This window comes from Candida metapsilosis, assembly GCF_017655625.1.
Source record: "Candida metapsilosis strain BP57 chromosome Unknown scaffold6, whole genome shotgun sequence".
NCBI lineage: Eukaryota > Fungi > Ascomycota > Pichiomycetes > Serinales > Debaryomycetaceae > Lodderomyces > Lodderomyces metapsilosis.
Window position 1 is genome coordinate 458742 of NW_027138164.1, and position 25715 is coordinate 484456.

Below are 25715 nucleotides of genomic sequence, written 5' to 3' on the forward strand. Positions count from 1 at the left end.
GTGGCAGCTGAACACATCTGTGGCAATTGAACTTTATTCAGTGGCAAATCAACACATTCAGTCTTCTCAAAGGAAATAGAATCACCACATCAACAGTACCCAGTATATCTGCACTAATGGATAGAATGCCAATGTGCTAGAGAGACCACAGATAGTGCACCTTTAACGATGTCATTACATCTTATAAGGAGGAGAGATCACCACATCAATTAAGATCAGTCACATAATCACCACCAAAGCAAACGAGATAAGCAGATGACGGACACAGACACCCATGTGAAGGAGCACTGGAGATGACCGTTTATTAAGGATTTTACTGGATCCGTTCATATGAATAAACAATTAGACAGCCGAGGAACAGAAAGGGAGCAAATATTATGAAGATCCTCTGTCGTCGATACTTGGAGTCCGTTTGAAAGTCTAGAATGACATGGCAATTCCATCTCCGTCTGCTGCAACGGAATGAGACCTTTCAACTCCCACTCTAAAAAATTATTCAAGAGGATAAGAATTGAACAAGTCGTCAACTGAATACTTCTAGGGAGCATTTCAAGAGTGCTATAAGATACTCGACGATATGAAGCTCTAGATGTCCCCAGCATAACGCAAAAGATTTATGGACAAGGAACAGTTATTTGAGAGCACGTGATGACGGTTAATTAAGTTTGTGGAAGCAATGGACATAGCACTGGTGTCAATGAAACAAGGGGCCAACTGCAGAGTAACAGAGGAGGGCCAGGGTCAGCCTCATATGAAGAAGAGGTCGTGGTGTCACCTTTTTGCGAAAAGCAGTGAGTCACATAACGCAAGCTGGAGGAACCAGTGGTTTCTTACCAATACAGTGGGGATGGATACGGTTGATAAGATGGACAATAAGGAGAAACAAGCGAGAGTCAGTTATCATTCTCGAATGATACAATAAGGTTTTCTTTCTGCAAGTAGAGGTTCCAGAAGATCAGTAGAGCTCGAATACTATAACGTGCCCATACAAAGTATACAACAACACTGGCAAGTGATTAGGAGCCTCATTTCACAATTGAAGAGCCTGGTGCCAGTACATAACGTCGGGAAATTAAAATCAGACCAACCCAAAAGGATAGAGCTTAGGTAAGAAATTGCTTAAGCCCTGCAAATGAGCTTCATTAGCACTCGACTACTCACGACGACTGAGGGTTAACACAGAAGTAGTGGGAACTGAAGCGTACCGCCTGCTTATGAACTTAAATAGCATATATAGCCCATACGTTAGTATAAGACCTCGGTACTTTCCTCAGATCCTAACAGCAGTAGAAAATGATCACATCCACACACCAATATTGGCCACATCCGTGCCGCAGAAAAAGCACACCCTTACCGCAAGAGCCGCACATCCTTACACCAGGGAATATTGCATCCACGCACCAATTCTGCATCCAAACATCAACGATTGCACGTCCAATTATTAGCAATGCGCACATCCTAACATCAGCAAACTGGCAACGTATCACATCCTTACAGCAAAGAAATTGAAATGTGATGCATCCTAACTTCCGAAAAACCACGAGATATTGCATCCGTGCACCACTCAAATCATTGAGTTCCTGCATCCAAACACCAACTAAAGTAAGGAAATTACAGCTCCTGGCTATAGCGATTAGAGTAAGCGAGGCTAGTCGCTCACAATACCCCGTCTAGGACACACATAGTGGAATACCCAAGGATACTCATAATAAAACTTCACTAGGGCTACTGGGGCTGATTTAACCGCCATTTTCTAGTCCGCAACGGTTGATGTCTATATTCGCTTAGTCCTTAATATGTACTTGGCCCGAATCCTCTAGCAAATTAGGAGAAGATTAAATGTAACCTAATTTCATACTCCGAGGAAAATGCCCCCATAGAAACGAGACCTATTACCGGAACTTGGGCCAGTACCGTAATTTAATTGGCAAGCGAAATTTTTTCCTCTATCATCAGCATGATGCTGAACGCTCTGCATGAATAACATAATGTTGCGGTTTATAGTGTCACGAAGTGAAAATGAATAATGACTCGACGAAACAAATATGAGTTTTGAGAAACATGGCGCTGTAAGTGCTGCAATTTGTAGCTTAACGAGAAATAATTCTGCAATTGATATGAACGATATTGGTACGGTATGATACATCAACACAGGTAAGTACATGCACAATTCGATAATCAATACCATCGGTAAAGGGCCAATTGACATGTACATTCGGGAATATCACCGTTAGGTTCTACTTCTAATGGAAAAATTTCCAGCGTTCAAAATATGTTTCAACATCAAGTCGTTGCATAAGAGAACGTGGAAATCTTCAAATGTCAAAAGAGCAACACTTCTTCCGCCTTTAAAATTTTACCATAGATGCTGCAAAAAAAAGTGAGTCTGAAGTTTACCAGAATAGATCTCATACTGGTTATTGTCTATAGTTAAGCAGAGAATCTAGCCCTCATGATGATAGGGTGGAGAATCACACTGCGGTGAAATCGTAAACCACACAAAGCCTCGTTAGATCCAAAGGGTTTAGATCGTAAGAAAGACGTGCTTCATCTTTTATTTTGCCCATCTATGGACCTTACCATACAAATCAAGCTTAAGTTTGCGCGACATATTTAAGTTTAAAGAGTATGTCTAATTGTGGTTGGTGAAGATTTTAGCTTTGGGGGTCAGATTTAGTTTCTGTGAACGCAATATGTCTTTTTGAGCATAAGCTTTTTTTGCCTCAAAATCTTACGTCTCCGCAAACATGCTTAGCAGCTGCAATATTGAGTGCATTGATAAAGCGCTATTCTTTCCAAATTTGTTCGTGTGGTTAGTTGGTGTTTGGATGCAGGAACTCCACTTTTTGGGTGGTTCAAGGATGCAGTACCTCGTGGTTTTTCTTAAGTTAAGATGCATCACATTTCAATTTCTTTGCTGTAAGGATGTGTAACTTTTTCATTCTGTTGATGTTAGGATGTGCCCATTGCTAGCGAAAGGATGTGCGATCGTTGATGTTAGGACGCAGAATTGGTGCGTGGATGCACTATTCCCTGGTGTTAGGATGTGCGGCGCTTGCGGTAGAGGCGTGCTTTTTCTGCGGTACGGATGCGACGAATATTGGTGTGTGGATGTGATCATTTTCTACTGCTGTTAGGATCTGAGGGATGTACCGAGGTCTTTTACTATCGTATCTGCTATATATAATATGTAAGTTCCTAAGCAGGTGGTGTACTTTAGTTCCTACTACTTCTCTGTTATCCCCCAGTCGTCATGGGTAGTGTAGTCGCTAATGAAGCTCCCTGACAAGGCTTTAATAGCTTCTAGAGTAAGTCTTATTCTTTGCCTAGTTCTGTTTTTGGTTTCCTGTGGCCAGCATCATGCTGTTTGGTGGCACCGAGTCCCCTAATTGCGAGATTAAAATCTTGATAACTCGCAGATCTTGTTCTATACTTTGTATAAGCACGTTGTAGTATGCGGGATTTGCAAACTTATGATGCGTCATAGCCTTGCATGGAAGAGCCTCTGTTTTCATTTCACGATGCTTCTTGAAAACTCCCTTGTTTCTCCTTATCGTCCTGGTAATCAACTGTATCCGCCCCCACTTTTACGACAACAAGAGACTGATCGCTGCTCCAAGTTGCGCTATGGTGACTCCTTGCTTTCCACCATGGGTCTCCACGTATCCTCTTGTTATTATGCAATTGACCCCGACCATCCTTCATGACTTTCTCCTCTGCCTCTTGTTTCCACTGGTGTACACTGCTTTCATGAACCTAGTTGGAGCACATCATCTCCTGCTGCCAGACGGCTGTTCCATTCACTTATGTCTCATGGGTCAGACTGAGAACATGTGGGACTTTACGTCATCAAATATTATCAAGCACCTTTGCGTTGCCTCTCAGCGGTAACCAATTGACGATTGGTGTAGCTGTCACCGTATCCAACAGCTGGAACGGGAATCGAAATCTTTCATTTTACTGCAGCAGGAGGAAATGGAATGACCACGTCATCCCTGACTTTCAAATGGAGTCTAGGTGTCGATGACAAGAGAGCACCGCAATGTTTGCACCCGCTCTGTCTCTGTAGTCCAAATTTGTTACTCCAAACCATTAAAATATTCAATAAACGATCATCTCCAGTGCTCCTTCACATGGGTGTCTATGTTCGTCATCTGCTTATCTCGCTTGCTTTGGTGGTGAACTTGTGACTGATCTTAATTGATGCGGTGACCTCTCCTCCTTGTAAGATATAATATGATAAAAATGCAATATTTGCGGTCTCTCTAGCATTGACATTCTAACCATTAGGTTAGATATACTGGGTACTGTTGATATGTTGATTCTGTTTCCTTTGAGAAGAGTGAATGTGTTGATTTGCCACTGAATAAGTTCAATTGCCACAGATGTGTTCAGCTGCCACAAATGTGAAGGTATTTTGTTATGCCAGAAAACTCACACGTAGATAACAATGTCGCACTATCAACACACGACATTTTGAGAACAAAAGCAATTTCTCTTTTTGTTCCAATCTTTTTGCAGCTAACAGTTACTGTTCCCTTTGGTATATACACAGGACTAAGGACTGGTTTTATCTGGCTTGCCGGCATTCACTGCCACATCGGCCTGCTTCATCAAGCTCATCCGCACCATCGTTGCGCTCTTCCCGGAGTGGTTATGCGCATTTTATGTGAGCATAACAAAACATGGTCGGATTTTTGAGATACACTCAAAAAAAGTGGATTCCAACCTTGGATCCACCGTCAGACACGTTGATAGCTGCATTTTGCGCTCCGTGCACCCCCAGAAGTCCAAAAAAAATTTTTTGGACGTCCCGATGACGGCGAAGCACGGTCCCGGAGAAATAAGCCCGAGATCACGTGTGCGAAAATTAGCACCGAGTTCAGCAGCTCAATAACCGGTCCCAGTCGTGTGGTTTACTGCAAGTGTATTCTCAGTAGCTTCATTTCATGACTAGATACCACACCGGCTGACTGTTTGCTTGTTGTGCACTCCGTGGTGAAAACTGGGCCCCAAATTGCTACTCATACGATTCAACCTCCCCATGTTGGCCATCACGGCAACTGCACCGCATGAGGGTTTTATTGAAGCCTCATCTCACTCCTTCCCCACTCCTTTCTCACTCCTTTCTCTCGTCATTGTCTCTACTCCGTTTATTTGTGTCTGTGTGAAGTCGTCTTAGTCGCTGGCATCTGCTGGTCCTTTTCCTTTGCTTCATCTTTTTTTGTGTGTCGCAAAATAATCTGAGACCTGTCTTCCTGTGTCGTAAAATATGCTTCTACTGTCGCAAATTATTTGCCACTTTTCAATTGAGTTGTTGATACCTAGTATTTGTCAAGACAACAGCTACGTAGAAGCAAATTATTGCTTAAAATGAACACGAGGTTAGAGCTGTAACTACAGTCAAAACCTCAAAAACAACAACATAGTAAATTAAACCAAACAGAAGCTATAAACCCATAGAAACCAAACTAAAATAAAATGAAGGAGGAACAAAAAAAAAAAAGGCCACAGTGGAAACTAATAGGAATCGGTACTAGCTAAAGAAAGAATCTCATAATCAGAATCAATCTCCACTTCATCATCCAACACATCGTACTCATTCTGATCTTCTTTGTCAGCTCCAGACCCATTACTGGCATCCATGAATTCTGACAAGTCGACACTCTCACGAGCTAAAACTGGCAAACGCATCGAATGGAAAGAAGCTGACTGAGTTGTAGAAACCAGTCTTGCAGCTTCATTATCATCCAAAAGTTCAGAATCCCCTTTATGTGGAATGGCTGAAGTGCTATCACCTTGTTCACTCAAAAGCATCAAACTTGATTGCTTTTCACCTTCAGAAAAGGTGCATGTTGCTTTATTATCATTGAAATGGAATTCCATACGAAGTGGGAACTTAGTGAAGGGGTTCTCTAAAGTCAAGTTGAATTTAGATGAGCAGCCTGGCTTAATGTTGTGAGGTTTGTGGAAGACCAGTTCCACAACCTTTTCTTCTTGTAAATAAGCCACAATCTTTAAATCAGCACAGCTAAAAGTGGTGTTTGACTTGTTCTGCAATTCGATATTGAGAATCGATCCTGATTGTATTTTGTAAGAAACACTGATTTGTTCTATAGCTTGGGCCATTGCGTTATCATTGACTAACTCAAACTCATCAATCAGTTTCTTATCAGTGTTGATTGTACAGGTGTCAACTGGATCCATCAAATGCTCGATCCGAGCGTCTTCGTTCGTGATCTTCATAAGGAATTTGTTTCCAGTTACCGAAACACTTGTCAATACTACGTTGGGGGCAATAACCAGCAATGTTGCATTGTCATCAATCACAAAGTCTTGAGGAATAGCATCTAATTTGTAATATTTAACTTGACTTCCCTTCACAACAGCAGATTTGACCACAGTTGAATACTTTTTTCCCTTACCATCAACAAGCACAACATGCCAATCACCATCACTAATGGTAGTACCACTTTCGTTGACCAATTGAAGTGACAGTTTTGTCATTGTCGATCCCAAACTCAAATTAATTGTAGCATCGTACATCCCTTCAAACTCACCTTCCACTCTTTGACCATCAGAGCTTTTAAAATCCTTAACATCATCTTCACTTTGCTGATAATCAACAGCCGACTCTTCAACAGCCGACTCTTCAAAAGCCTTCTTCAACAAGTAAGTGTCAATGCAATCTTGCAAAATCTTGTGCATGTCATCTTTGTTGGTAGATTTATACCCATTTGCATCCAAAATACTCAAAAGTTGTAAATATTTGTCATTCCTGTCAATTATACCATCGACATCCTTAATAAAACGTTCAAATCCTTCTGATTGGAGAAGGGTTTCCAATCTGAACCTATTGTCAGCTGAGCAACTAGACAATGGAATGTCGTAAATGATATCATTAGATTTCGAATTGGGGAAAGGATCGGATCTTTCCTTATCAAAGACATTGAATTTATTGCTAAATAAGTCTCTTGAGAATGAATCTGGTTTGGTGACTTTAACCATTGGATGCAAATAGGAATGAGTTCCATAAATCAACTTTCCAGCTTGTTGTTTACTCTCGCATTCAGCACAAAGGTCATAATTAGAGCAAACTAAGCAGCAATATCTAACCCCCTTGAGTGTAACAAAGTCATCAGGGCAACATCTATCACATGCAATATTTGCGTGCACAACAACATCTTCTTCTTGTTCTTCACCAGAAGCTGCAACAGGTTCTTTCCTTTGTGTAGGTGTATTTGCATTCGTACCTGCTTCTTTAGGTCTGTTTTCAATAAAGAAATCCTTAAAATGCTCTAAAGTTGCTTCGAGTAATGCATCTCCCAATTTTGCAAAATCAATTGATGCAATAGGATTTGAGCCAGGATCACCAGCAGCAGTAGCAGCAGCAGTAGCAGTAGTGTCAGTAGCAGTGGGAACTGTTGGTGTAGTTTTAGTTCCCTCTGAAGACGATGATGACAATGACGAGGTTGTTGAAGATGGTGATGACACTTGAGACAGTGGCAAAACTTCAACATTCAACTTGACATGGTTTTTCACCTTTAAGCTCCTACCAAGAGACTTGAAATCTTCTTCATTGTCCAAAGGAATAAAACATTTGTGTTTCTTTGACTTTCTTGTAAAATTCAATTGATTGGATTCTTTTGGCAACAAATCTGATGAGATCTTTGTGTTGATGTATTTCAACAATGCATCCTTTGATTTAATGGATAAGAAATCCTCTTTTCTAGTATGCAATGTTCTTTCAAAAAGTGTGGTGTTCGTTGCTCCGTCTTTAGCTTGACCTACTTTCCCAGCACCAGCACCAGCATTAAAGATATTGATCTTGATGGTTACAATTTGTTCAGACCTAGGCATGTTGAGATGGGATAGTGATTATGGTTCTTTGTAGTGTAGTGTAGTGGTGGTAGTGATATTCTTTTGGGTGTTTGACTTTGAAGGGGGTGGGGCGATGGCAATTAGTAATAATAGCAAGGCAAGGGCAAACCACTTTAAAATAAAGCCAAAAAAGAGGGATAACTAAAGCTAGAAGTGACAATCAGTTGATACAGTTGGTATAGTGTTCAGTTGATTGATTGATTGATTGATTGATTGATTTGGTGTGTGTGTGTGTGTGTTTGAAGATAAGAAGGAGAAAAAGGGGGTGTTTAATTTTAAAATGACTGTTAACTGTGTTAAGTGTTAAGTGTTAAGTGTGGAGTGGAGTGGAGTGGAGCTGTGGGAGTGCGAAAAGCCAGAGTGTGTCATATATTTGCATCTTACGACAATGAAAATACGACACTAAATTCTAAACACACTACAATAATAAGACACCCCTTATCCAATCTACACTAGTACCTTATGAAGTATATACTACTCATTTATATATATATATATATATATATGTAAATATCCTTCACAGGGAGAAACAAAAGAGGGTTATATCCAACCGCAATGAAACTTGTCTAGTAATAACCTCTTTCCTAGTAATAACTTTCTACTTTAAAGTAAAACAAATTGCTACAAACTTTTACTTATCCTCCTTGAGTGGATTAATAGCTTACGATAGGACAACTAAAAAAATGATGGCTTAATAATAACAATCCAAGTAGTATAATATACGATTGTTATAGTTGTTCACACCATTAGAATGAAAATACTATTTTTTTTTTAATTTATTTTGCAACAATTTGCAATCAAAAAACCACACAGTCTTTGATTGATAGGGAAGGAACATTAGATAATATCGGAGTTTTATACACGAAAAAAGTACATCGTAAAGTGGATCTTCAATTATATCCTTCTACTCTTCTGTTAACAAGTTTTGTCAATTTTAGGCCCACAACTAAGAAAAGAGTACTCAAATTGACTGGTTTCTACTTCAAGGACCATAACTATTCACAAAACTTGCTGTAACTTCTCCCAACTCCAATTATATATATACATATGTTACACCTTCACTTCTTGCATACGTAGCCAATCTATATTCCTTCTTACACTTCACAGTTATGTGTTTATAAAGTACTATCGTTTGATTTCGTTGTGGTGTAAAAATACCATTTTTGATAAATTTCGTATCGAAAGAGAGAGAGAGAGAGAGTGATGTTGCTCGCTAAGAAACCAAATAGCAATCTATTCAACATTTACACCACCTGCCCTCATACCAAAACCAACAATGACCAACTCAGAATACCCTGCAGCTGTAGTATTTGACTTGGACTACACGCTTTGGCCATGTTGGTGTGACACTCACATATCACCACCAATAAAACCATCCTCAAATTCAAGCTCATCACAAGTTATTGACTCATCAGGAATGAAACTATCCTTCTACCCCGATGTAGAATCAATAATACTAGAACTAGCTGCAAACAACGTCACCATCATCGGAGCTAGTCGAACAGCAACGCCACAAATTGCTAAAAAATTACTTAGTTTACTATACATTGATAATAAACCAGCAATTCATTATTTTAATGCTCTTGAATGGGGGCAAGGATCCAAAACTAAACATATTAAACTTGCAGCAAAACAATTACAATTAACAAAACAATTGGAAGAAGGAGAGTTTATTTTATTTGATGATGAATTAAGAAATAGAGATGTTGGAAAGATTAATTGTTATTTTGTTCATATTCCTGATGAAAGATTGGGATTAACTAGAAACATATTTGAAAATGGGTTAAAATCTTGGAGAGAGAAGAATAATCTACATTAATTGAGATGAAACTGAGTTAATAGCCATCCAAAAGGATGGAGATATATACCAAGGAAACAAAACCCAATGGAATAGAGCATACATCTAGAACTTGTTAGTCTTTTCATCATAAGAGATATACATTAACACTTGTTACAATCTTTTCATCATAAGAGATAAACATTTAGACTTATTACTTAATAGATATCAATAGAATTTAAAACAGCTAATCGTTTGCTTTGATAGCACTTGTACTCTGTACTTTGTCCTCCATACTTTGTCCTCCGTACTGTTGTCCTCTCTCTTCATTTCATAAAACTCAGAAAACAAATCCATCTCCCCCCTCTTTCCTCTTATTTAATCCCTTTCTTCAGCGTACAACCTGAAAACTATCAATAGTCCTATTCTCATTGTTTGGGTCTCGATGTATACTTTCAACAATAACCGTTTCACCAGATAAACTACCACCTCCTTCTTCTTCTTCCTCATCCTCCCCATCCTCCTCTTCCTCAGCTACACCACCATGTAAATATTGATACAATGTAGTCTTGACATGGGGAAATGTATTAACTATCAATACTCCTGCACCCACAATAACAGCACACGTTATCAATGCCGGTTTCAAAGATCGTAGTTCAAACTTTCTTTTCTGGAGTCTAAGTGCCATCGTCTCTTTTAATGTATAAAAGCTTTGCTTGTTACACTTGTATAACTTAGTCTGCAGTAGTGGTGTAAGCCAGTGGTATGCTGTGGTCAAGGGGGTGGTATTATTATAAATATTATCTCGTGAAGTTTATTTTTGTCGTTATGGTGTGGAGGCATGTGACATTTCACCGCGGTATAAATAAAGAGACACTTTCTATCTATCTACAAGAGAAAGATTATAAAACCTCATATACAATCAACGTAGGATGGACATCATGTCCTTATTATCGGAACATCCATCCAATCTACAGTACCCTTCTCTCCTCCTTCTTTTATTAAACTACTTTCCTTTAAACTATTTCATTATACTACTTCCTTTCCCCCACTCAATTCTTCTTCTCTAATGCCAATGACAATTGATATTGCTCCTCAATAGAAGGACATTTCTCAAACCACGTATCCAAATACTTTTGTATCTCAGGCACTTCCAAGAAATTATACCCAGCATTCTTGAATCGATCAATACCAGAAACAATATCACAAGTCTTGGATCGTTTGGCAAAATTAATCATCCTGGTTCGATTGAGTAAATAATCAGGATTACCATGAAACACAAATGTCAAATCAGATAAAAACACTCCAAAAAATGGCACACAAGGTTCAGATCCAATAAATTTCAATACATCACGATACTCATTAAAATTTCGACTTGAATTCATCAACTTGTTCATATTCTTCAATAAAGTTAATGAATCAGCACTAGCAAAACTCCAAGTCTTTTTCAATCGATGTATTGGTGATGAATAAAGAGCCGATATAATGGCCGTCATTGATGAGAAATTATTATATTGACGACACTTTTCAGCAACTTGAATAAAGTACCGAATAATTTGAACCCGTTTCTTGGGATCAGATTTCCTTAAAATCATATATGCAACAAAGTTTGTCAATTGATTGGAATACTTGATAAATTTGGTTATACTTTCAATACTCTCATTTAAACCTGATTTCTTACCCCACACTTTGGCTATGCATGAAAACTTGGATATAGCACAATACATCTTAAACTCTCTCAAGGATAATTGTCGAGCAAGCTCAACATAATCAATATCCAACAATTTGGTCTTTTTCACAAACGATGATGAACCTTTAGTTAATGGTGCTGGTGGTCTCAGATTAGGGAAAACTGGTTGTCTATCAACTGTATAGATTTTTCCAGCCAAAAGATTCTTGATTTCATTTGCTAGCAATCTTCCAATAGAAAATGACTGAACAGCTTCTGATTCGGCAAAATTTAACCATCTCTTGATGGCTGACTCGTTGAAATATGAAGGTGACCAATTTTTCTCAATCAATAACTTCATAATATTCATTACTCGGAGTCTAATGGGGTTCTGTTTACGTACAATCCAATTATTGTACTCTTCAAACCCTAATCCTTCCGGTGGTTCAACACTAAAACGTTCAATTAATAGTCTAATCAACTCTCCCAATGGCATCATGGTTGCAAATGTCAACAAAAATGCCGTATTGAATTGACTATCAAACATATCATGATGCGTCAAATGTGCAATTAATGCTTCCTTTGTACCTCCCTTGATATTTCCCTTTACATCCAAGAGCAAGTCATTTTCATGATCACCTTGTAAATACCACGGAACATCTTTTGTACTACTGACTTGGCCACCACTATAATAAGAGTGATCTTCCAGTTTTTCAGAAGACAACGTATTGTTTCTTTCCATCATTAACAATTGCACATCAAACTCATTATGCATGACACGTGTAGCATAATTCAAAATGGTCTCTCTTTCTTCAATCAACTTTTGAGTAATCTCAACAACACTGGTACATGCACCAATACTATCCTGTAGTAGGTCTGAGAGTACATCCTCGGAATCAACGTTGTCCTCATTGTAAAGTTTTTCTGTTCGTGAAAGAAGAACACTTGACAAAAGCATGGCTGTCTTTTCATTATCATTCTTTAAAATATCCTTATCATAAAATAAAAGGTCCTCGTTATCCAAGTCTTTGTACAAGGGACCAACTTTCCCAATCGATAATGATTGGGTTGCCATGATAACATGCAGCACCAATATATGAAAATCTTGTTTAAATTGGAAAAAATCCAAAACAATTGGATAATCAAACATTAAATTGAGATCGGTACTATTATGAGGACCTGCTAATGATAATGCATTGAGTGATTTGTTAACTTTATTAATGTCGCTTCCTGCTCTAAATTCATCTGCTTTCACCAAACAAAACACAGTAAAATCAAACGATTCCATAAGATCTATCAAAGAACTTGAATGATGAAGAAATCTGTAAATTAGCCGCAAAACTTGAGAATTCCTCTCTTCTACGGAATATTGCCCATCTGTTTCATTACCCCAAGTTTCAAGTATGTTACAAGCTTCTTCGCCAAGTTTGATCATTTCTGCCAGGTAACGAGACACTGTCTCCAACACTTGGTGATCAAGCAAAACTTTCGTGTGATGTCTGTTCTTGAGTTCATTACCACTGGCATTCAAAAAGTTGTTCTTGGGAACAAAAAACGGATTACACCAATTACCTCCATTGAATTCTCCCATAAGGAACCTCGGCAACGTTTGAGGCAAAATGTCAGCACGTTCCACACCTTCGTCATCAGATATATCAGAAGAGTCATAGTCTCTTGTTTGCACTATTTTGTCCTCAGTTAACTTGATGAAGATATCAACGAAGCTATTTGTGCAATTTCTCAATATATCCACATCAGCTTCTATTTGTTCAAATGTTGAGTTTTTGTAATCATTATCTCCCAGATTTGTAGGACTCGTGGTTCCCGATGGACCCTGTGGAGTTTTATATACACTGAGGTCATCCCGTGTTGGGCTTGCGGCATGGAGTCGCACCACATCCGGAGGAAGGTCATCGGTTTCGTACTCGTTTAGAAACAAAAGACAATTTAAGTATAAATGGGACATGGTGTGGCAGATTTTCTTGAGCATTCGTCTAATTGTACCCTCATGCTCGCCATTCATGTAATCACCCTGGTCAAGCCTTAACGATGAGCATAATATGGCTACTAATGTGTTTAATCGCGTGTAATGAGTATTGAATATTACTCTCTTTGGTTTCAGAAGTGATTTCAACAACAAATCAAGCGAAGATTCAATTTCTTGTCTCAAAGTAGACCATTTGGTCACATCCGACCCATGCTTGTAAAATAATCCTTCCATAGCAAAAAGTGGTTTACTAAAATTATGGTAAGATGCATTTGTGCTTTGTGTACTCAATGATGAATTCGAATCCCTTTTAACAGAGTCAAAAGATGGAGTGATGGAGTTTTCCCTCACCGTTGCTAACTGACTTGATTTTTGAATGTCTGTTAAATTTACAGGCAAAACATTTTCAATGTTCTCGGCATCTGGGAACTCTAAATTTGGAGGAATTGCCAAAGGATCAAATGACAATAACGGCAAAGTCTCGCAATAAATATTCAATTGCTGACAATAAAATACAAAATCTCCTGAAGTAGTGGGGCGTGGCAACCAAGTAACGGTTTTGTTGTTCCTTGTTCTGTACTCATCGGCTAAATACTCAGCTTCCTCCAAACTCGCTAGCTTTAGTTCTTCGGTGTTGCTCAAGGAAGGCAGATGATGTTTTTGTAAAGAACTCATATCGCTTTGCGTAATCTGAGTCTCTTGACTCATGCTCTGGCTGAACGAGGGGCGTTTAGACAAGACTTCGGTGTCAGAGCCCAGTGGTTGCTGAGTAGTATTTTTTGAATCAGAAGGTATACTTGTCTCTGAACTGGCGAAACTGACAACTGAGTTTTTACGAGTACCACCTGAGGGTGAATTCTTTTCCGATTCCAAAAGGTTCTTTTGCAAAAGACTTGTAAATGAAGGAATCAAGACATTTGCAGCTGTATTTGCTGCCGTTATTGAATCCAACTCTTTATTATCTTTCATCTTCTTAAGAACTGGTTGAACATAATTGACTGATCTAACATAAGTATTTGGAAACCAACCTCTACGTGCCTCTCCATCATCGTCAAAAATTACGCCATCCCACCAACCAGTGGCAGATGTGGCCAACACGTAAATAGTATCTCCCAAAGTCAATGACAAGTGCGACTCCTGAGATCCTTGAAAATCATGCAATGCAATAACCGTGTCTACGGGCAGTAATTGGTCTCCTTTTCCTATGTGAGTGTTCCCTGGGGATATTGAATCCGGTGCTATTTCATCAAGTGATGGATTATTCGACATTTGTAAAGACTACTGGCCACCCCCTCTCCCTTTGAGAATGTAGTTAGCGAAAAAATTGTATATCCTGACTTTCACTTTAAGTCGGGTAAATATGAATATGCGCCAGGCACAGTTCTGTAGCTTTTTTTTGGTTTGATAAAGCACTTGCGTGTCAAGACTGTAAAGTGTTTGAGTGTGTGCTTTGCTTTTGGGTGTATTTTTGGTTGTAATGTAATCAATTTTCGGTTGTTTTTCTAATTTTTTTTCTTCGTTTTAATGCTGTGCACTAAAACCAAAACCAACAAAATTTCAACCACCACCACCACCGTCAGTACACTTCAAACATCCCATTACCTTCAGAGCATAACCCACACACACACACACTAACAATGTCAATTTTTTTTAAAACACCATTGGAGATTGAAATCAGGTTGGAGAATGAAGAAAGTCGGAAACACGCGGAAGTGAAGAATCCTCATGGACGTATTGATAAACTACCTATTTACCTGGATGGAGAGACTGTGAAAGGAGTTGTCACCTTATTCACGAAAGAAGGTAAGAGGGTAGAACATCAAGGGGTAAAAGTACAACTTTTGGGGACAATTGAGACCAACAACGATGGGATATCGACTTCCAATTTTCTATCATTAGCAACAGAGCTAGCTGCTCCGGGCCAACTAGTTCATTCTGAATCGTATCCGTTTGAGTTTAGAAATGTTGAAAAACAGTACGAAAGCTATCGAGGGAAAAATGCCAGATTGAGGTACTATGTCAAGGTTACAGTTTTAAGAAAGTCAAATGCTGAAATTAATCGGGAAAAGGAGCTTTGGGTCTACCAATACACAAACACTTCAAACGGAGATGAGCTGAACAAACAGGACACCATTCGTAGCTCGATGCAAGCTGCTCCAAAACAGAAAGATTCCGGCACTGGTGTAAAAATGGATGTGGGAATAGAGGATTGTTTACATATTGAATTTGAATACTCAAAGTCTCGCTTTTCCTTAAAAGATGTGATCATTGGCAGAATCTACTTTTTACTCGTAAGGTTGAAAATAAAGCACATGGAGCTATCATTGATTAGACGAGAAACAGTGGGTTCTAGTCCTAAACAAATAACCGATAGTGAGACAGTTGTTCGTTTCGAAATCATGGATGGTGCACCAGTCAAAGGCGAAACAATTCCAATCCGACTCTTCTTAAGCGGGTTTGATCTTACGCCAACCTATAAGGATGTGAATAAAAAGTTTTCGGTTAGAACGTATCTCTCCTTGGTGTTGATAGATGAAGACGCGAGAAGATATTTCAAGCAGAGTGAGATACATCTCTATAGGGATTCATGAGAATCATTAGATGGATAGAAAAGTAATGTTTAGCGTTTGAAATATTTGGATTGCAAAATGAGTACAGTTCGAGTATTCTTGTAGTGAGTTGTTAGAGAAAAAGGTTTCTTATGTACTAGCCAGAATCACCAACGCAGTGAATACTGACAGATTCAGCAGCCATGGAACACCTCACCTGCGCAGTCATGCCAGCCTCGATACACCTATCACTAAACCCAGCCAAGTCCGAGGAAGCTCCATTAGGAAGATATTGGGTGTTATAGTTCAGCCAAATGAGACACAAACCATTTGTGTCTTGCACATGGCAAATTGATTTGGGTTTAGTGGAACTGTCACCAAGTACCAGTTTAGTATCATCCCAATAGCCTTTTTGTGTGCTCAACCCTTGGGATATTCTATATACTAGCCCCTTCCACCAGCTCTGCGATTCAGCGCTCAAATAGTAGTCATCAAAAGCATCACCTAAGGCAACTTGGTCATTTTTATTTTCGACAAGGGAATGTCTAGCATTAATGACCTTGAGGATTTCATCTTCAGTGAATCGACAATTGCTTATATATTGTGCGGCAGCAGCATATAATGCTTCATCAGCCTCCATGTTTTGTTGATCTAACTCCGACTTGAACTCAAAATAGTTGTTACTCAACGGATCCTTGCAGATAAGCATATTCTCTTGATTGTAATGACACATTTCTTTCTTAATCTGATCAAGGGCATCCTCCATTTCTGGAGTAAGCTTGGAGGTGTTCTCCACAGTTGACTGAGTGCTTGCAAAAGTAATTGATATGACCAATAGAATAATAGCGTACATCATTTTTGTTAATCCTATAATTTATTCGCCACGGTCTATAACTCTTTCAAAAGATCACACTTCTGGTTTGACAGTAATGTGGACGTATATATATAGATATTTTTAGATTGAAATATAGGATAAGGCATTTTGTGATTAGGCGGGTTTTTTTTAGTTTAAGCTTATTGTTTTTTAGTTCTAACAAATAACAGGCTGTATTCCGCCAAACTCAACTCAACTTTAGCAGCTTTTTGTGACGTGATAGAATTGGAAATTAAAAATAGAAACAACATGGTGAAGTTTCATCGCTACCAAACACCCTTTTAGGCTCAGTTACCCGGCAATTAGTCTTCAAAAATGCGTTTTCTTTTTTTATATTTTTATTCTTCACCATATAAATTTCACTGCAAAACATTTATTTAGAGCTGATTTCTTCATTATACTTTGAAAAATTGAGATTGTATTAAGAAATTGACCTATACAGTGTGTTTAAATACGAATAGATGCTTTTTTTTGTATATTTTCCCTCTTATTGTACGAAAATATGGTGAATGCAATAAATTTTATAATACTTTTTGTTCCAATCTTTTAGCACCTAAACAATAGTTGTTCCACTTTGGTGCAACCACAGGACAAAGGACTGGTTTTATCTGACTTGCCGGCATTCACTACCGCATCGGCATGCTTCATCAAGCTCATCCGCACCATCGTAACGCTCTTCCCGGAGTGGTTATGCGCATTTTTGGTGAGCATAACAAAACATGGTCGGATTTTTGAGAAACACTCAAAAAAAAGTGGATTCCAACCTTGGATCCACCGTCAGACACGTTGATAGCTGCATTATGCGCTCCGTGCAACTCCAGAAGTCCAAAACAAAAATTTTGGACGTCCCTAGGAGGGCGGAAGCATGTCAAAATTTTTTCTAAGACTTATATGTCCGAAGCACGTGATATGTTTTAGAATGGCATTATAACCTCTTTGAACAGACGAATATCACTCTAAACGTTATTGAAGGTTGAGCACTTGGTCTACAATAATATGCCAAGCAATATAGCTTGTCTTACTCACATGTATATAGATGTAGTTGTTAGTAAAAAGTATCAAAGTCATATAGTCCGCTATACATATATGTATATCATGACACAAAATTGAAGAACCGTTTTATATGCATTAGGAACAGAGTGCATAAGTGTATTCGAGAAAAAAAAAGAATTAGTACACACTGTTAGTTGGCACTTCTTTCAAGGTGATAACAGATCAAACGCAAAGGGTATATACAAACCAATGCTCCGATATAGACTGTGTTTTAATCTTTCAACACATCTATAATGCACACTAGAAATGACACGGAGCTGACTAATTTAAGAGACAAGAATTTTCTTTACTCAGTGCTTCCAATCACCACAGGAGTAATATACAATGACTCCCAAAATAGTACAAATGTGGCCATCGATGAGGAAACTCCGGAACATAAAGCTAGTAATCAAGCAGTGTCAGTCTTGACTGCAGGTATACGAGCAATTGCATACCAGATACAGAGTCTATATCTAAGATCACCCGTCAAGTTATTTCGTCCATCGAGATTTGATTATATGGCATATGTGAGAGCACTTGCAAATAGACACAACAATATCAGCGAGAAACCTTACAAGTTCCATACACACTCTTCAATTGGAATGCTTGTTAGTGTCTTGCGGAAAGAAGGATGGAAGTTTATACCCGACCAAGTGATGCCCCCCTTAATTGCCAACTCAGCCACTGGAGTCATTTTGTACGCAACATATTTAAATGCTTTGGATCGTTTGACTTCGAAAAGGGGTACCAATCGCAACACCGATTTCAACTGGTATTCACCCATTGATACTTGGAGAGCAGGGTTTGTTGCTGGAGCTGTACAATCTCTCGCTGCTGCTCCAGTGGATGCAATTTACACAAGACTGTCAGTTTCTGAGATGATAGAAGGATCACATGAGAATTTATGGAAGTTTGGAATCAATAAATTGAAAGAAATTGGATTGGTTGGTGTCTTTGCAGGGTATAGTTTCTCCTTGATCAAAGAAAGTATTGGTTTTGCTTTTTACTTTTCGACTTTCGAAACAATCAAAACGCAGGGTTACAGCATAACCTACAAGATCTTCAAATTTTTCCGTGATCAGGAGGAAATGATCAAGAGCAAGCTTCAGTCATTATTCAGTTGGGATGATGTAAAAGTTGATGAGAAGATGCAAAGATTAGAGAGGTATAGACTGGAAAGACTCCTAAAGACATCATTCATCTTAATTGCAGGAGCTTCTGCCGCTTTCGCATTACTTGCGGTACAATATCCCTTAACTAAAGTTCAAAAAATACACTTATCAAGGTTGGAAGCATTGGATATCTACAGTGCATCTACTAGAAAGGAAAAACCATTTATCAAACTATACTACAACTCTTATATCGACACATTTAATCAAGTACTAAGAATGAAGCAAAAGGCAAAAGTTACTTGGTTTAAAGCCGCATATAGTGGTTTCATTAGAAACGCCGTCACGACAATACCTGCAACTTCGGTGGCTTTACTAGTGTTTGAAATCACAAGAACAAGACTAGTCAGTAGTATGGAGGAGCCTGAAATACTAGCACCTTGATTAACCTTGATTATATCCAATGTATATAGTAAAGCAACTAGAGAATACTCAATTTTTACCCACTCTCTTCAAGTATGCATTCCACCCTGCCTCTTTGTATCTTTGTCCCTCAACAACTGGATCCCTTCCCTTTCCAAACAATCCACGACCAACAATAATCACATCTGTACCATTGGCCACAACTTCATCAACAGTTCTATACTGCTGACCCAAACTGTCCCCCTTGTCATCCAACCCAACACCAGGCGTCATAATCACCCAATCGAACCCTTCTTCAGTACCTCCCATATAATTTTGAGCAATGAAACCCATGACGAATTCCTTATCGGACTTGGCAATCTCCACTGTCTTTTGAGAATATTCTCCATAAGCCAATGACCCCTTTGATGAAAGCTCAGCCAACATCAACAATCCTCTTGGCTCATCAGTAGTTTCTTTAGCTCCTTCTTTCAAACCTTTAACCACTCCTTCTCCAGTTACACCATGTGCATTGGTCAAATCGGCCCATTGAGCAATCTTGTACACTCCACCAGTATATTGGTGCTTTACGGTGTTTCCAATATCGGCAAATTTCCTGTCTTCGAAAATCATGAAATTGTGCTTTTTGGAAAGCTCAAGTAATGGGACAATTGTACCTTCATACGAAAAGTCATCAATAATGTCTATATGTGTCTTGACTAAACAGATGAATGGGCCTAGTTTGTCAATTAATGATAAAAGTTCCTCAGTAGTTCTAACATCCACTGAAGCACATAAATTGGACTTCTTCAGCTCAATTAATTGAAACAATCGCCTAGTAACAGGAGACGAGGTCGATTCGGACCTTTCAGTGTAAGATTTGGTGTTGACCATTTGATGTAGGGGTGCTCATCGAATTTCCAATTTTTTTTTTTTTTTTTCCGATCCTTTAACAATGTTCATTACAAAACTTCATCAAAACTCTATACATTATATCAACCGTTCTACTTGATCTAATCACTATTCAACTGAAGCTGTCTCTTCAACTGGAGGCTTTTCAACTGGTGACTTTTCAACTGAAGCTGTCTCTTCAACTGAAGCTGCCTCTTCAACTGAAGCTGCCTCTTCAACTGGAGCTGTCTCTTCAACTGGAGCTGTCTCTTCAACTGCAGGCTTTTCAACTGGAGGCTTTTCAACTGGAGCTGCCTTTTCATCCAGTTGTATCTTCAACTCTCCACTCAAATGTGGAAATATTTTCTCAACCTTATCTTTAGTGGACTGTAAAATACCAGGATTCTTCTCAGACAAAAACCCATTTGTCTGCAAAACTAACAACAAGTTTTTCAAACTTTCTGAAGTCGACTCAGTTAACTCCGGAGTTAAATATTTCGCATTAGCAGAGTTAAACTTTTCAACACAGTTTAAAAGCTCAATCCACACTTGTTCAATAGTTTCAACATCCAACTCGTCAACCTGCTTCAAAAAGACCTTGCAAAGAAGGCGAAATATTTCATTGTATGTTTTATCAAACCCATTCGCTCCTCCTTGGAACACTTCAGGTTTGGTTAATTCTGCTAGCAAGGGGAAAAGACCATATTGGAAGATGCCAGTGAATGTTTTCTTATCATTAGTTTCAAAGGACAACACTGTAGTGGAAAGAGCCTTCACTGAATATTCTCTAACTTCTTTGCATGGATTAAAACATTGATGTGCCAACGCTTGTACTGAAGAATAGAATAAATCTTGCTTCTGGAAACTGTCACCCTTCAGCATCACTGCTAGAGTAGATGTCAAATCTATTGAGTTCTTGGAAATTCCAACAACCTCTCTATAGTACAGATCATCAGCACTCTTAACCTTTGAGAGCGCATTTTCACATTCATATTGAGATCCAATAGCACCCAAGGAGGAAATCTCATCCAAGAGCCCCAAAATAGGAATGAAATTATCGGGGGTAATTTCTTGTTGCGAGCTCTTGACAAGTGCTTCAAGAAAAGGTATAATATCAAACGCATAAGCTTGCAAAGATCCATAGAATCGCATGGTATTCCAATAGGACTCTTCCTTGAGCAATACTTTACAGCACCAGGAATCTTCATCTGTCAACGACATCAAAGGTTGCACAATTTGCCGACCGTATTTACTAGCAAGTTCCCTATCCACAGAGCCAGCTTGCTTCACAGTAGCAACCAATTCGGCCTCATCTTCACAATATCTCAACAAAAGTAACTTGTAGGCAATCAATCTCAATTCCCCAAGCCCACTCAACTTGTAATTTTTGAGTTTACCTAACACGACACGCTGCAATTCCCCATCATTCAACAACAAAGAAAAGCAAACACAAGTCTCAAGAATGAATAAAGTCTCTGACTCGTATATTCTCTTTACTTCATCTGAATATTCTGGAAGTGACGAAAGCAACAAGTGTATAAATTTTTCCAAATTTGACAGTTCACTCTTGGAAATGATTGAAAGCATATTGGCAACATTTAATGACTTTAAACAGTCCATGGTTGATATAGTTGATTCAACTTCAATGTCTGTAGGTTCAGGTGGTTCATCTGAATACCCCTTGAGGAACGATGAAAAGGTAGACAAGAGACCCGAGTTGTTTAAAGCTTTAGCCTTTTTGATGACGTAAATAGGTGGCACTTTGGGTAATGGACCAAGCTGAATCTTCTTTTGAAACTCCACAAACATATTTGGATCGATCAAGCAATTTTCAAACAAGTTCAACACAACTTCGACTACCTTATCCCATGATTTAGTTACCTTACAGTTTGTCTTTTTCATCAACCTAAAAAGCATTACTGCAGCCAATTGCGCTTTGAAATTACGACCAAACCATACAGCTAAATCACTAACGTACAAGTCCCCTTTTCTTCCTTCAATTTTGATTTGAGTGATGGGGATTTCAGGACGGATATTATCATCAACAAACACTTTTTGCAATGTTGTCTTTGATAAATTGGATGCTTCAACTAGTCTGCATGTCAAATCATCAAGTGCATCTTCCATGTCATACATCATGCATATATTGAAGATTTTATCCAATGAAGACATCAATCTAGTCAATACATGGTCATCGGAAGCATCCTTGTAGATAGTCATCACCAAATCAACAATATCGGTAAATACCGACTTGAATAGTTCCTTATCGAACTCGTAGATGGAGGAGTTTTCAAAATCCACATAAGAACTTTGGGTAAAATCTTGAGTTGAGATCAAGTTGTGCCAGACATCATCAAACCACTTTTCAGTTCCATGATGCTCCTCCGGCATGATTATTTCACGATCCTTTATAGACAGATATATTTTTGCGAGATACCAATCAGGGAAATCTTTGCCATTATAAGTGCCTCTCAAGTTCCGCTTATAGTCATCCAAGAGCATTTGACGTTTGACTTGTGGATTGTGCAAATCAGTGTTTAACATAATAATGGAATAAGATAAGATAAAAACAGAATCCTTATCTGGCTTTACTGCTTCTGTTTTGTCTTCTGTCAGTTCTGTTTGTTCATTATCAAAAGCCAAAGTTGGTTTATTTTCACGTAAACCTTCCTTCTGACATGCGATATAGACCTGAGCAAATGTTTCAACAACACGCTCAATCTGTTGTGACTCACCAGGAAGTCTGAATGTTTTCAACAAGACCCTAAGTGCTTCATCAACTCTTAAACCTTCAAAATCAAACAATCCAATGAAATGCTTAAGTAGATCCGAGTTGGAAGGCTTGGCGAGGAACTCACCCAACATTTTTTTATCCAATCTTCCTGCTTTTGTAAAGAAAAAGTTGGCAAGTTCAACAACATCATTTTCATCCTTTATGAAATTCTCCTTGGCTAAAAGCTTGATCCCCTCTTTGGGATTTTGATTGATAACTTCAGTACACCTTATAAATGCACTTTTCTTCAACTTGTTTTCAATTTGGGAGTTAAAGGTAGCAGTTCCCTTGTCAGCAGAGCGAAGTGTTCTCGACCTTTCATTCACGCCGTTGAGGAAATGCAATATACCCTCTAAACATAAAGGTGGTACATTGACTGTAGTGTTGAGTGCTGATTCGGGCAACGACAATTGACATAAAAATTTAATGGTGTCCACTGAAAGATTTGATTTATCAAAATCACAATCATATTCGATGTAAAGTTGGGTAAAAAATGAAGGGTTACGAGTCCATAACAAGCTCAAAGTTTCCAAAAGTAGCTCCTTGGAATCTGGAGATCTCGATTGTAAGTTACCTCCTTTCGTTTGATCTTTCTTGCTATTGGTTTGTTTTGGCAAAACAGACCTCGAAATCAATATCATGGAAAGTTCAAATTGGGGCTTCAACTTCTGCCCTAAAACAATAGAAACTGTTGAAAACAATTGAAGTGAGGGTTTCAATAATGCTGATGATTCTGTTGTAGTGATGATTTGCAATACATGCTTTGAAACCGGGTCTGCAATCATAGTTAGCAAAGACAAATGCTTGGATAATTGGAAACCTGCGACTTCAACAGCTGTATTGATTAGTGACAATGCAAACACCCTTGTACTTTCCATATGCTGATACTGGTTAGAAGGGGAAATGATTGATACTAATATCCCGAGGAATTCATTGATGCACTTGATTCCAAATGAGGGCTCTAAATTGTTATCCATATCTTGTTCTTCTTGTAGATGATCCTTGTTGACAGCAAATTGTTCTTGTGACGCATTGGCTTGTAGATTCTCAGCCAAAGTTCCCCCAATCGTATCTTCCGGAAGCTTTGTATCCGTAAAGTTGGTTTGAAGATCACTAGCAACTTCTTTATCTGGCTCTATGTCTCTAAGTCTATTGAATATTACCACTGTGATTGAAGCCAATGACATTTCCGCACCTCTTCTTAAAACTTCACTTCTCTTTTTATTGCAAGCCAAAGATAGCGATGTTTGAACAATTTCAGATACACTATCATCAGGAAGTAGAGTGGAAAGGGGACTTTCCATTAGCTTTTCCAATAAACGCAAAACTCTCAACAAAACTGCATCATCAGCACTTTGTTCGGCAGCTTCAAAACGACAATGGGTAAGAGAAGACACAATTTGTATCAATGTGTTTTGTAAATTTTTTGACCTTGATGATACAACACCGTAGGTGATAAATTTCGAAATTGCATTCAATGCAAGTCCAGTGACAAAACCAGATGTTGAGGATGATTTGATAACCAACAAGAATGGCTGAAGAATTGTTAAACTGTCAATATCAAATATGTCTTTAGACTCTAACAAAATTGAGCGTAGTTGTAAAAATGATGAAAGTAAGGGATTTCCCGGTGAGTGTCTATTTAGATTCCCACCACCACCACCACCACCAACATTATTAGATTCAACGCTTTTTTCATAATTTGAGGTGTGATTATTCAAAATAGATGATATGTCCAAGTTATCGGAAAAGGCATCGTCATCGTTGTCATCATTATCATTATCTCTGCCTCCAAAAAACTCTCCTGCATTGAACAATAGAGATACCCCACCTGATGACCACCTATTTGATCGCCTCATTGCTGATACCATAATCATACATTCATTGACAGTAAGTGTGATGGGATCAATGCTAATTGCATAGCAATCCTTGCTGCTGCTGTTATTACACCCTTTCGACGTCCCATTATGATCTGACTCCATTTTCTTATTAGGCGAGTCCCACTCCTGATTACTGTTCGAACGGTTGAAACAAGAACAAAATTGAAAACAGGTTAGCGAAGGCAATTGTGGTTGATGATTATAGTGATGGTTTTAAGTGATAATCAGTGTTTTGTTATTATTAACCTAACAGTTGTAATCGATTGGATTTGCTGTTGGGTGTGGTGTGTGCTGTTGGTTGTGTTGTCTTTCTTTTCTGACAAAAATTTTTTGGTCAAAAAAAGAGAACAACACACGACACACGACACACGACAACACGACATAATACTACGACACGACACAGCAAAAGAATCGTTTTTTTTATGACGACATTCAACTCTTCTTCTTCTTCCTAAAACCATAATCAAATTGAATAAAATTCTAGGGTTCCATTATTTCAGAATATTATATTTGTAGTTTCTAATTCCAGGGTGTTAATATCAGAGAAGTGTTGTCATAAAGATATCATATGTTATTTCCCTATTTATTGAAGTTTTTTCGTCTTTATTTTGTTGCAAATTTCTTTACAAAAAAAAAAAAGTTGTCTTACTTACTTTGGGTACGTGTATCTATCTTCTCTTTTATTAATAGAAGTAAGTAATCTCAAATAGCCACCAAAACATCTCTTCAATAGAGGAAGGGTTCGTCCGTACAAAGATGATTTCAATGTTGCATTATACAAATTTGATTTTTTTTCGCAGCTTTAAACATACCATGCATATATAGACCGAGGGCAATCTACACGTATTACCTGGGTAGTGACCATGGCAGCAAACCTGTGCTAGTTGGAGT

At 38.5% G+C, this 25715-nt stretch overlaps 9 protein-coding genes across 9 annotated transcripts; 3 read left to right on the forward strand and 6 right to left on the reverse strand. All coding sequences in view use genetic code 12, as the record gives it.

Moving 5' to 3' along the window:
* Nucleotides 1-5520: 5520 nt before the first annotated feature.
* I9W82_004395 (uncharacterized protein) lies at nucleotides 5521-7860 on the reverse strand (the record flags this gene model as incomplete). The annotated part of the gene is made up of 1 exon (XM_067693462.1): nucleotides 5521-7860. One exon carries the CDS (start codon nucleotides 7858-7860, stop codon nucleotides 5521-5523), a length of 2340 nt encoding a protein of 779 aa, XP_067547182.1.
* A 1297-nt stretch (nucleotides 7861-9157) lies between these two features.
* I9W82_004396 (Mg-dependent acid phosphatase) lies at nucleotides 9158-9700 on the forward strand (the record flags this gene model as incomplete). Its single annotated transcript, XM_067693463.1, has 1 exon — nucleotides 9158-9700. The coding sequence occupies one exon, from the start codon at nucleotides 9158-9160 to the stop codon at nucleotides 9698-9700; it is 543 nt and encodes a 180-aa protein (XP_067547183.1).
* A 349-nt stretch (nucleotides 9701-10049) lies between these two features.
* I9W82_004397 (uncharacterized protein) lies at nucleotides 10050-10346 on the reverse strand (the record flags this gene model as incomplete). The annotated part of the gene is made up of 1 exon (XM_067693464.1): nucleotides 10050-10346. One exon carries the CDS (start codon nucleotides 10344-10346, stop codon nucleotides 10050-10052), a length of 297 nt encoding a protein of 98 aa, XP_067547184.1.
* A 364-nt stretch (nucleotides 10347-10710) lies between these two features.
* Nucleotides 10711-14583, reverse strand: CSC25 (Ras family guanine nucleotide exchange factor; the record flags this gene model as incomplete). The annotated part of the gene is made up of 1 exon (XM_067693465.1): nucleotides 10711-14583. One exon carries the CDS (start codon nucleotides 14581-14583, stop codon nucleotides 10711-10713), a length of 3873 nt encoding a protein of 1290 aa, XP_067547185.1.
* Nucleotides 14584-14951: 368 nt separating this feature from the next.
* Nucleotides 14952-15905, forward strand: PEP8 (retromer subunit; the record flags this gene model as incomplete). The annotated part of the gene is made up of 1 exon (XM_067693466.1): nucleotides 14952-15905. The coding sequence occupies one exon, from the start codon at nucleotides 14952-14954 to the stop codon at nucleotides 15903-15905; it is 954 nt and encodes a 317-aa protein (XP_067547186.1).
* A 115-nt stretch (nucleotides 15906-16020) lies between these two features.
* I9W82_004400 (uncharacterized protein) lies at nucleotides 16021-16719 on the reverse strand (the record flags this gene model as incomplete). Its single annotated transcript, XM_067693469.1, has 1 exon — nucleotides 16021-16719. One exon carries the CDS (start codon nucleotides 16717-16719, stop codon nucleotides 16021-16023), a length of 699 nt encoding a protein of 232 aa, XP_067547187.1.
* A 1304-nt stretch (nucleotides 16720-18023) lies between these two features.
* Nucleotides 18024-19322, forward strand: I9W82_004401 (uncharacterized protein; the record flags this gene model as incomplete). Its single annotated transcript, XM_067693470.1, has 1 exon — nucleotides 18024-19322. One exon carries the CDS (start codon nucleotides 18024-18026, stop codon nucleotides 19320-19322), a length of 1299 nt encoding a protein of 432 aa, XP_067547188.1.
* A 48-nt stretch (nucleotides 19323-19370) lies between these two features.
* On the reverse strand, nucleotides 19371-20174 carry URA3 (orotidine-5'-phosphate decarboxylase; the record flags this gene model as incomplete). Its single annotated transcript, XM_067693471.1, has 1 exon — nucleotides 19371-20174. One exon carries the CDS (start codon nucleotides 20172-20174, stop codon nucleotides 19371-19373), a length of 804 nt encoding a protein of 267 aa, XP_067547189.1.
* Nucleotides 20175-20300: 126 nt separating this feature from the next.
* GEA2 (Arf family guanine nucleotide exchange factor) lies at nucleotides 20301-24926 on the reverse strand (the record flags this gene model as incomplete). Its single annotated transcript, XM_067693472.1, has 1 exon — nucleotides 20301-24926. One exon carries the CDS (start codon nucleotides 24924-24926, stop codon nucleotides 20301-20303), a length of 4626 nt encoding a protein of 1541 aa, XP_067547190.1.
* Nucleotides 24927-25715: the final 789 nt, after the last annotated feature.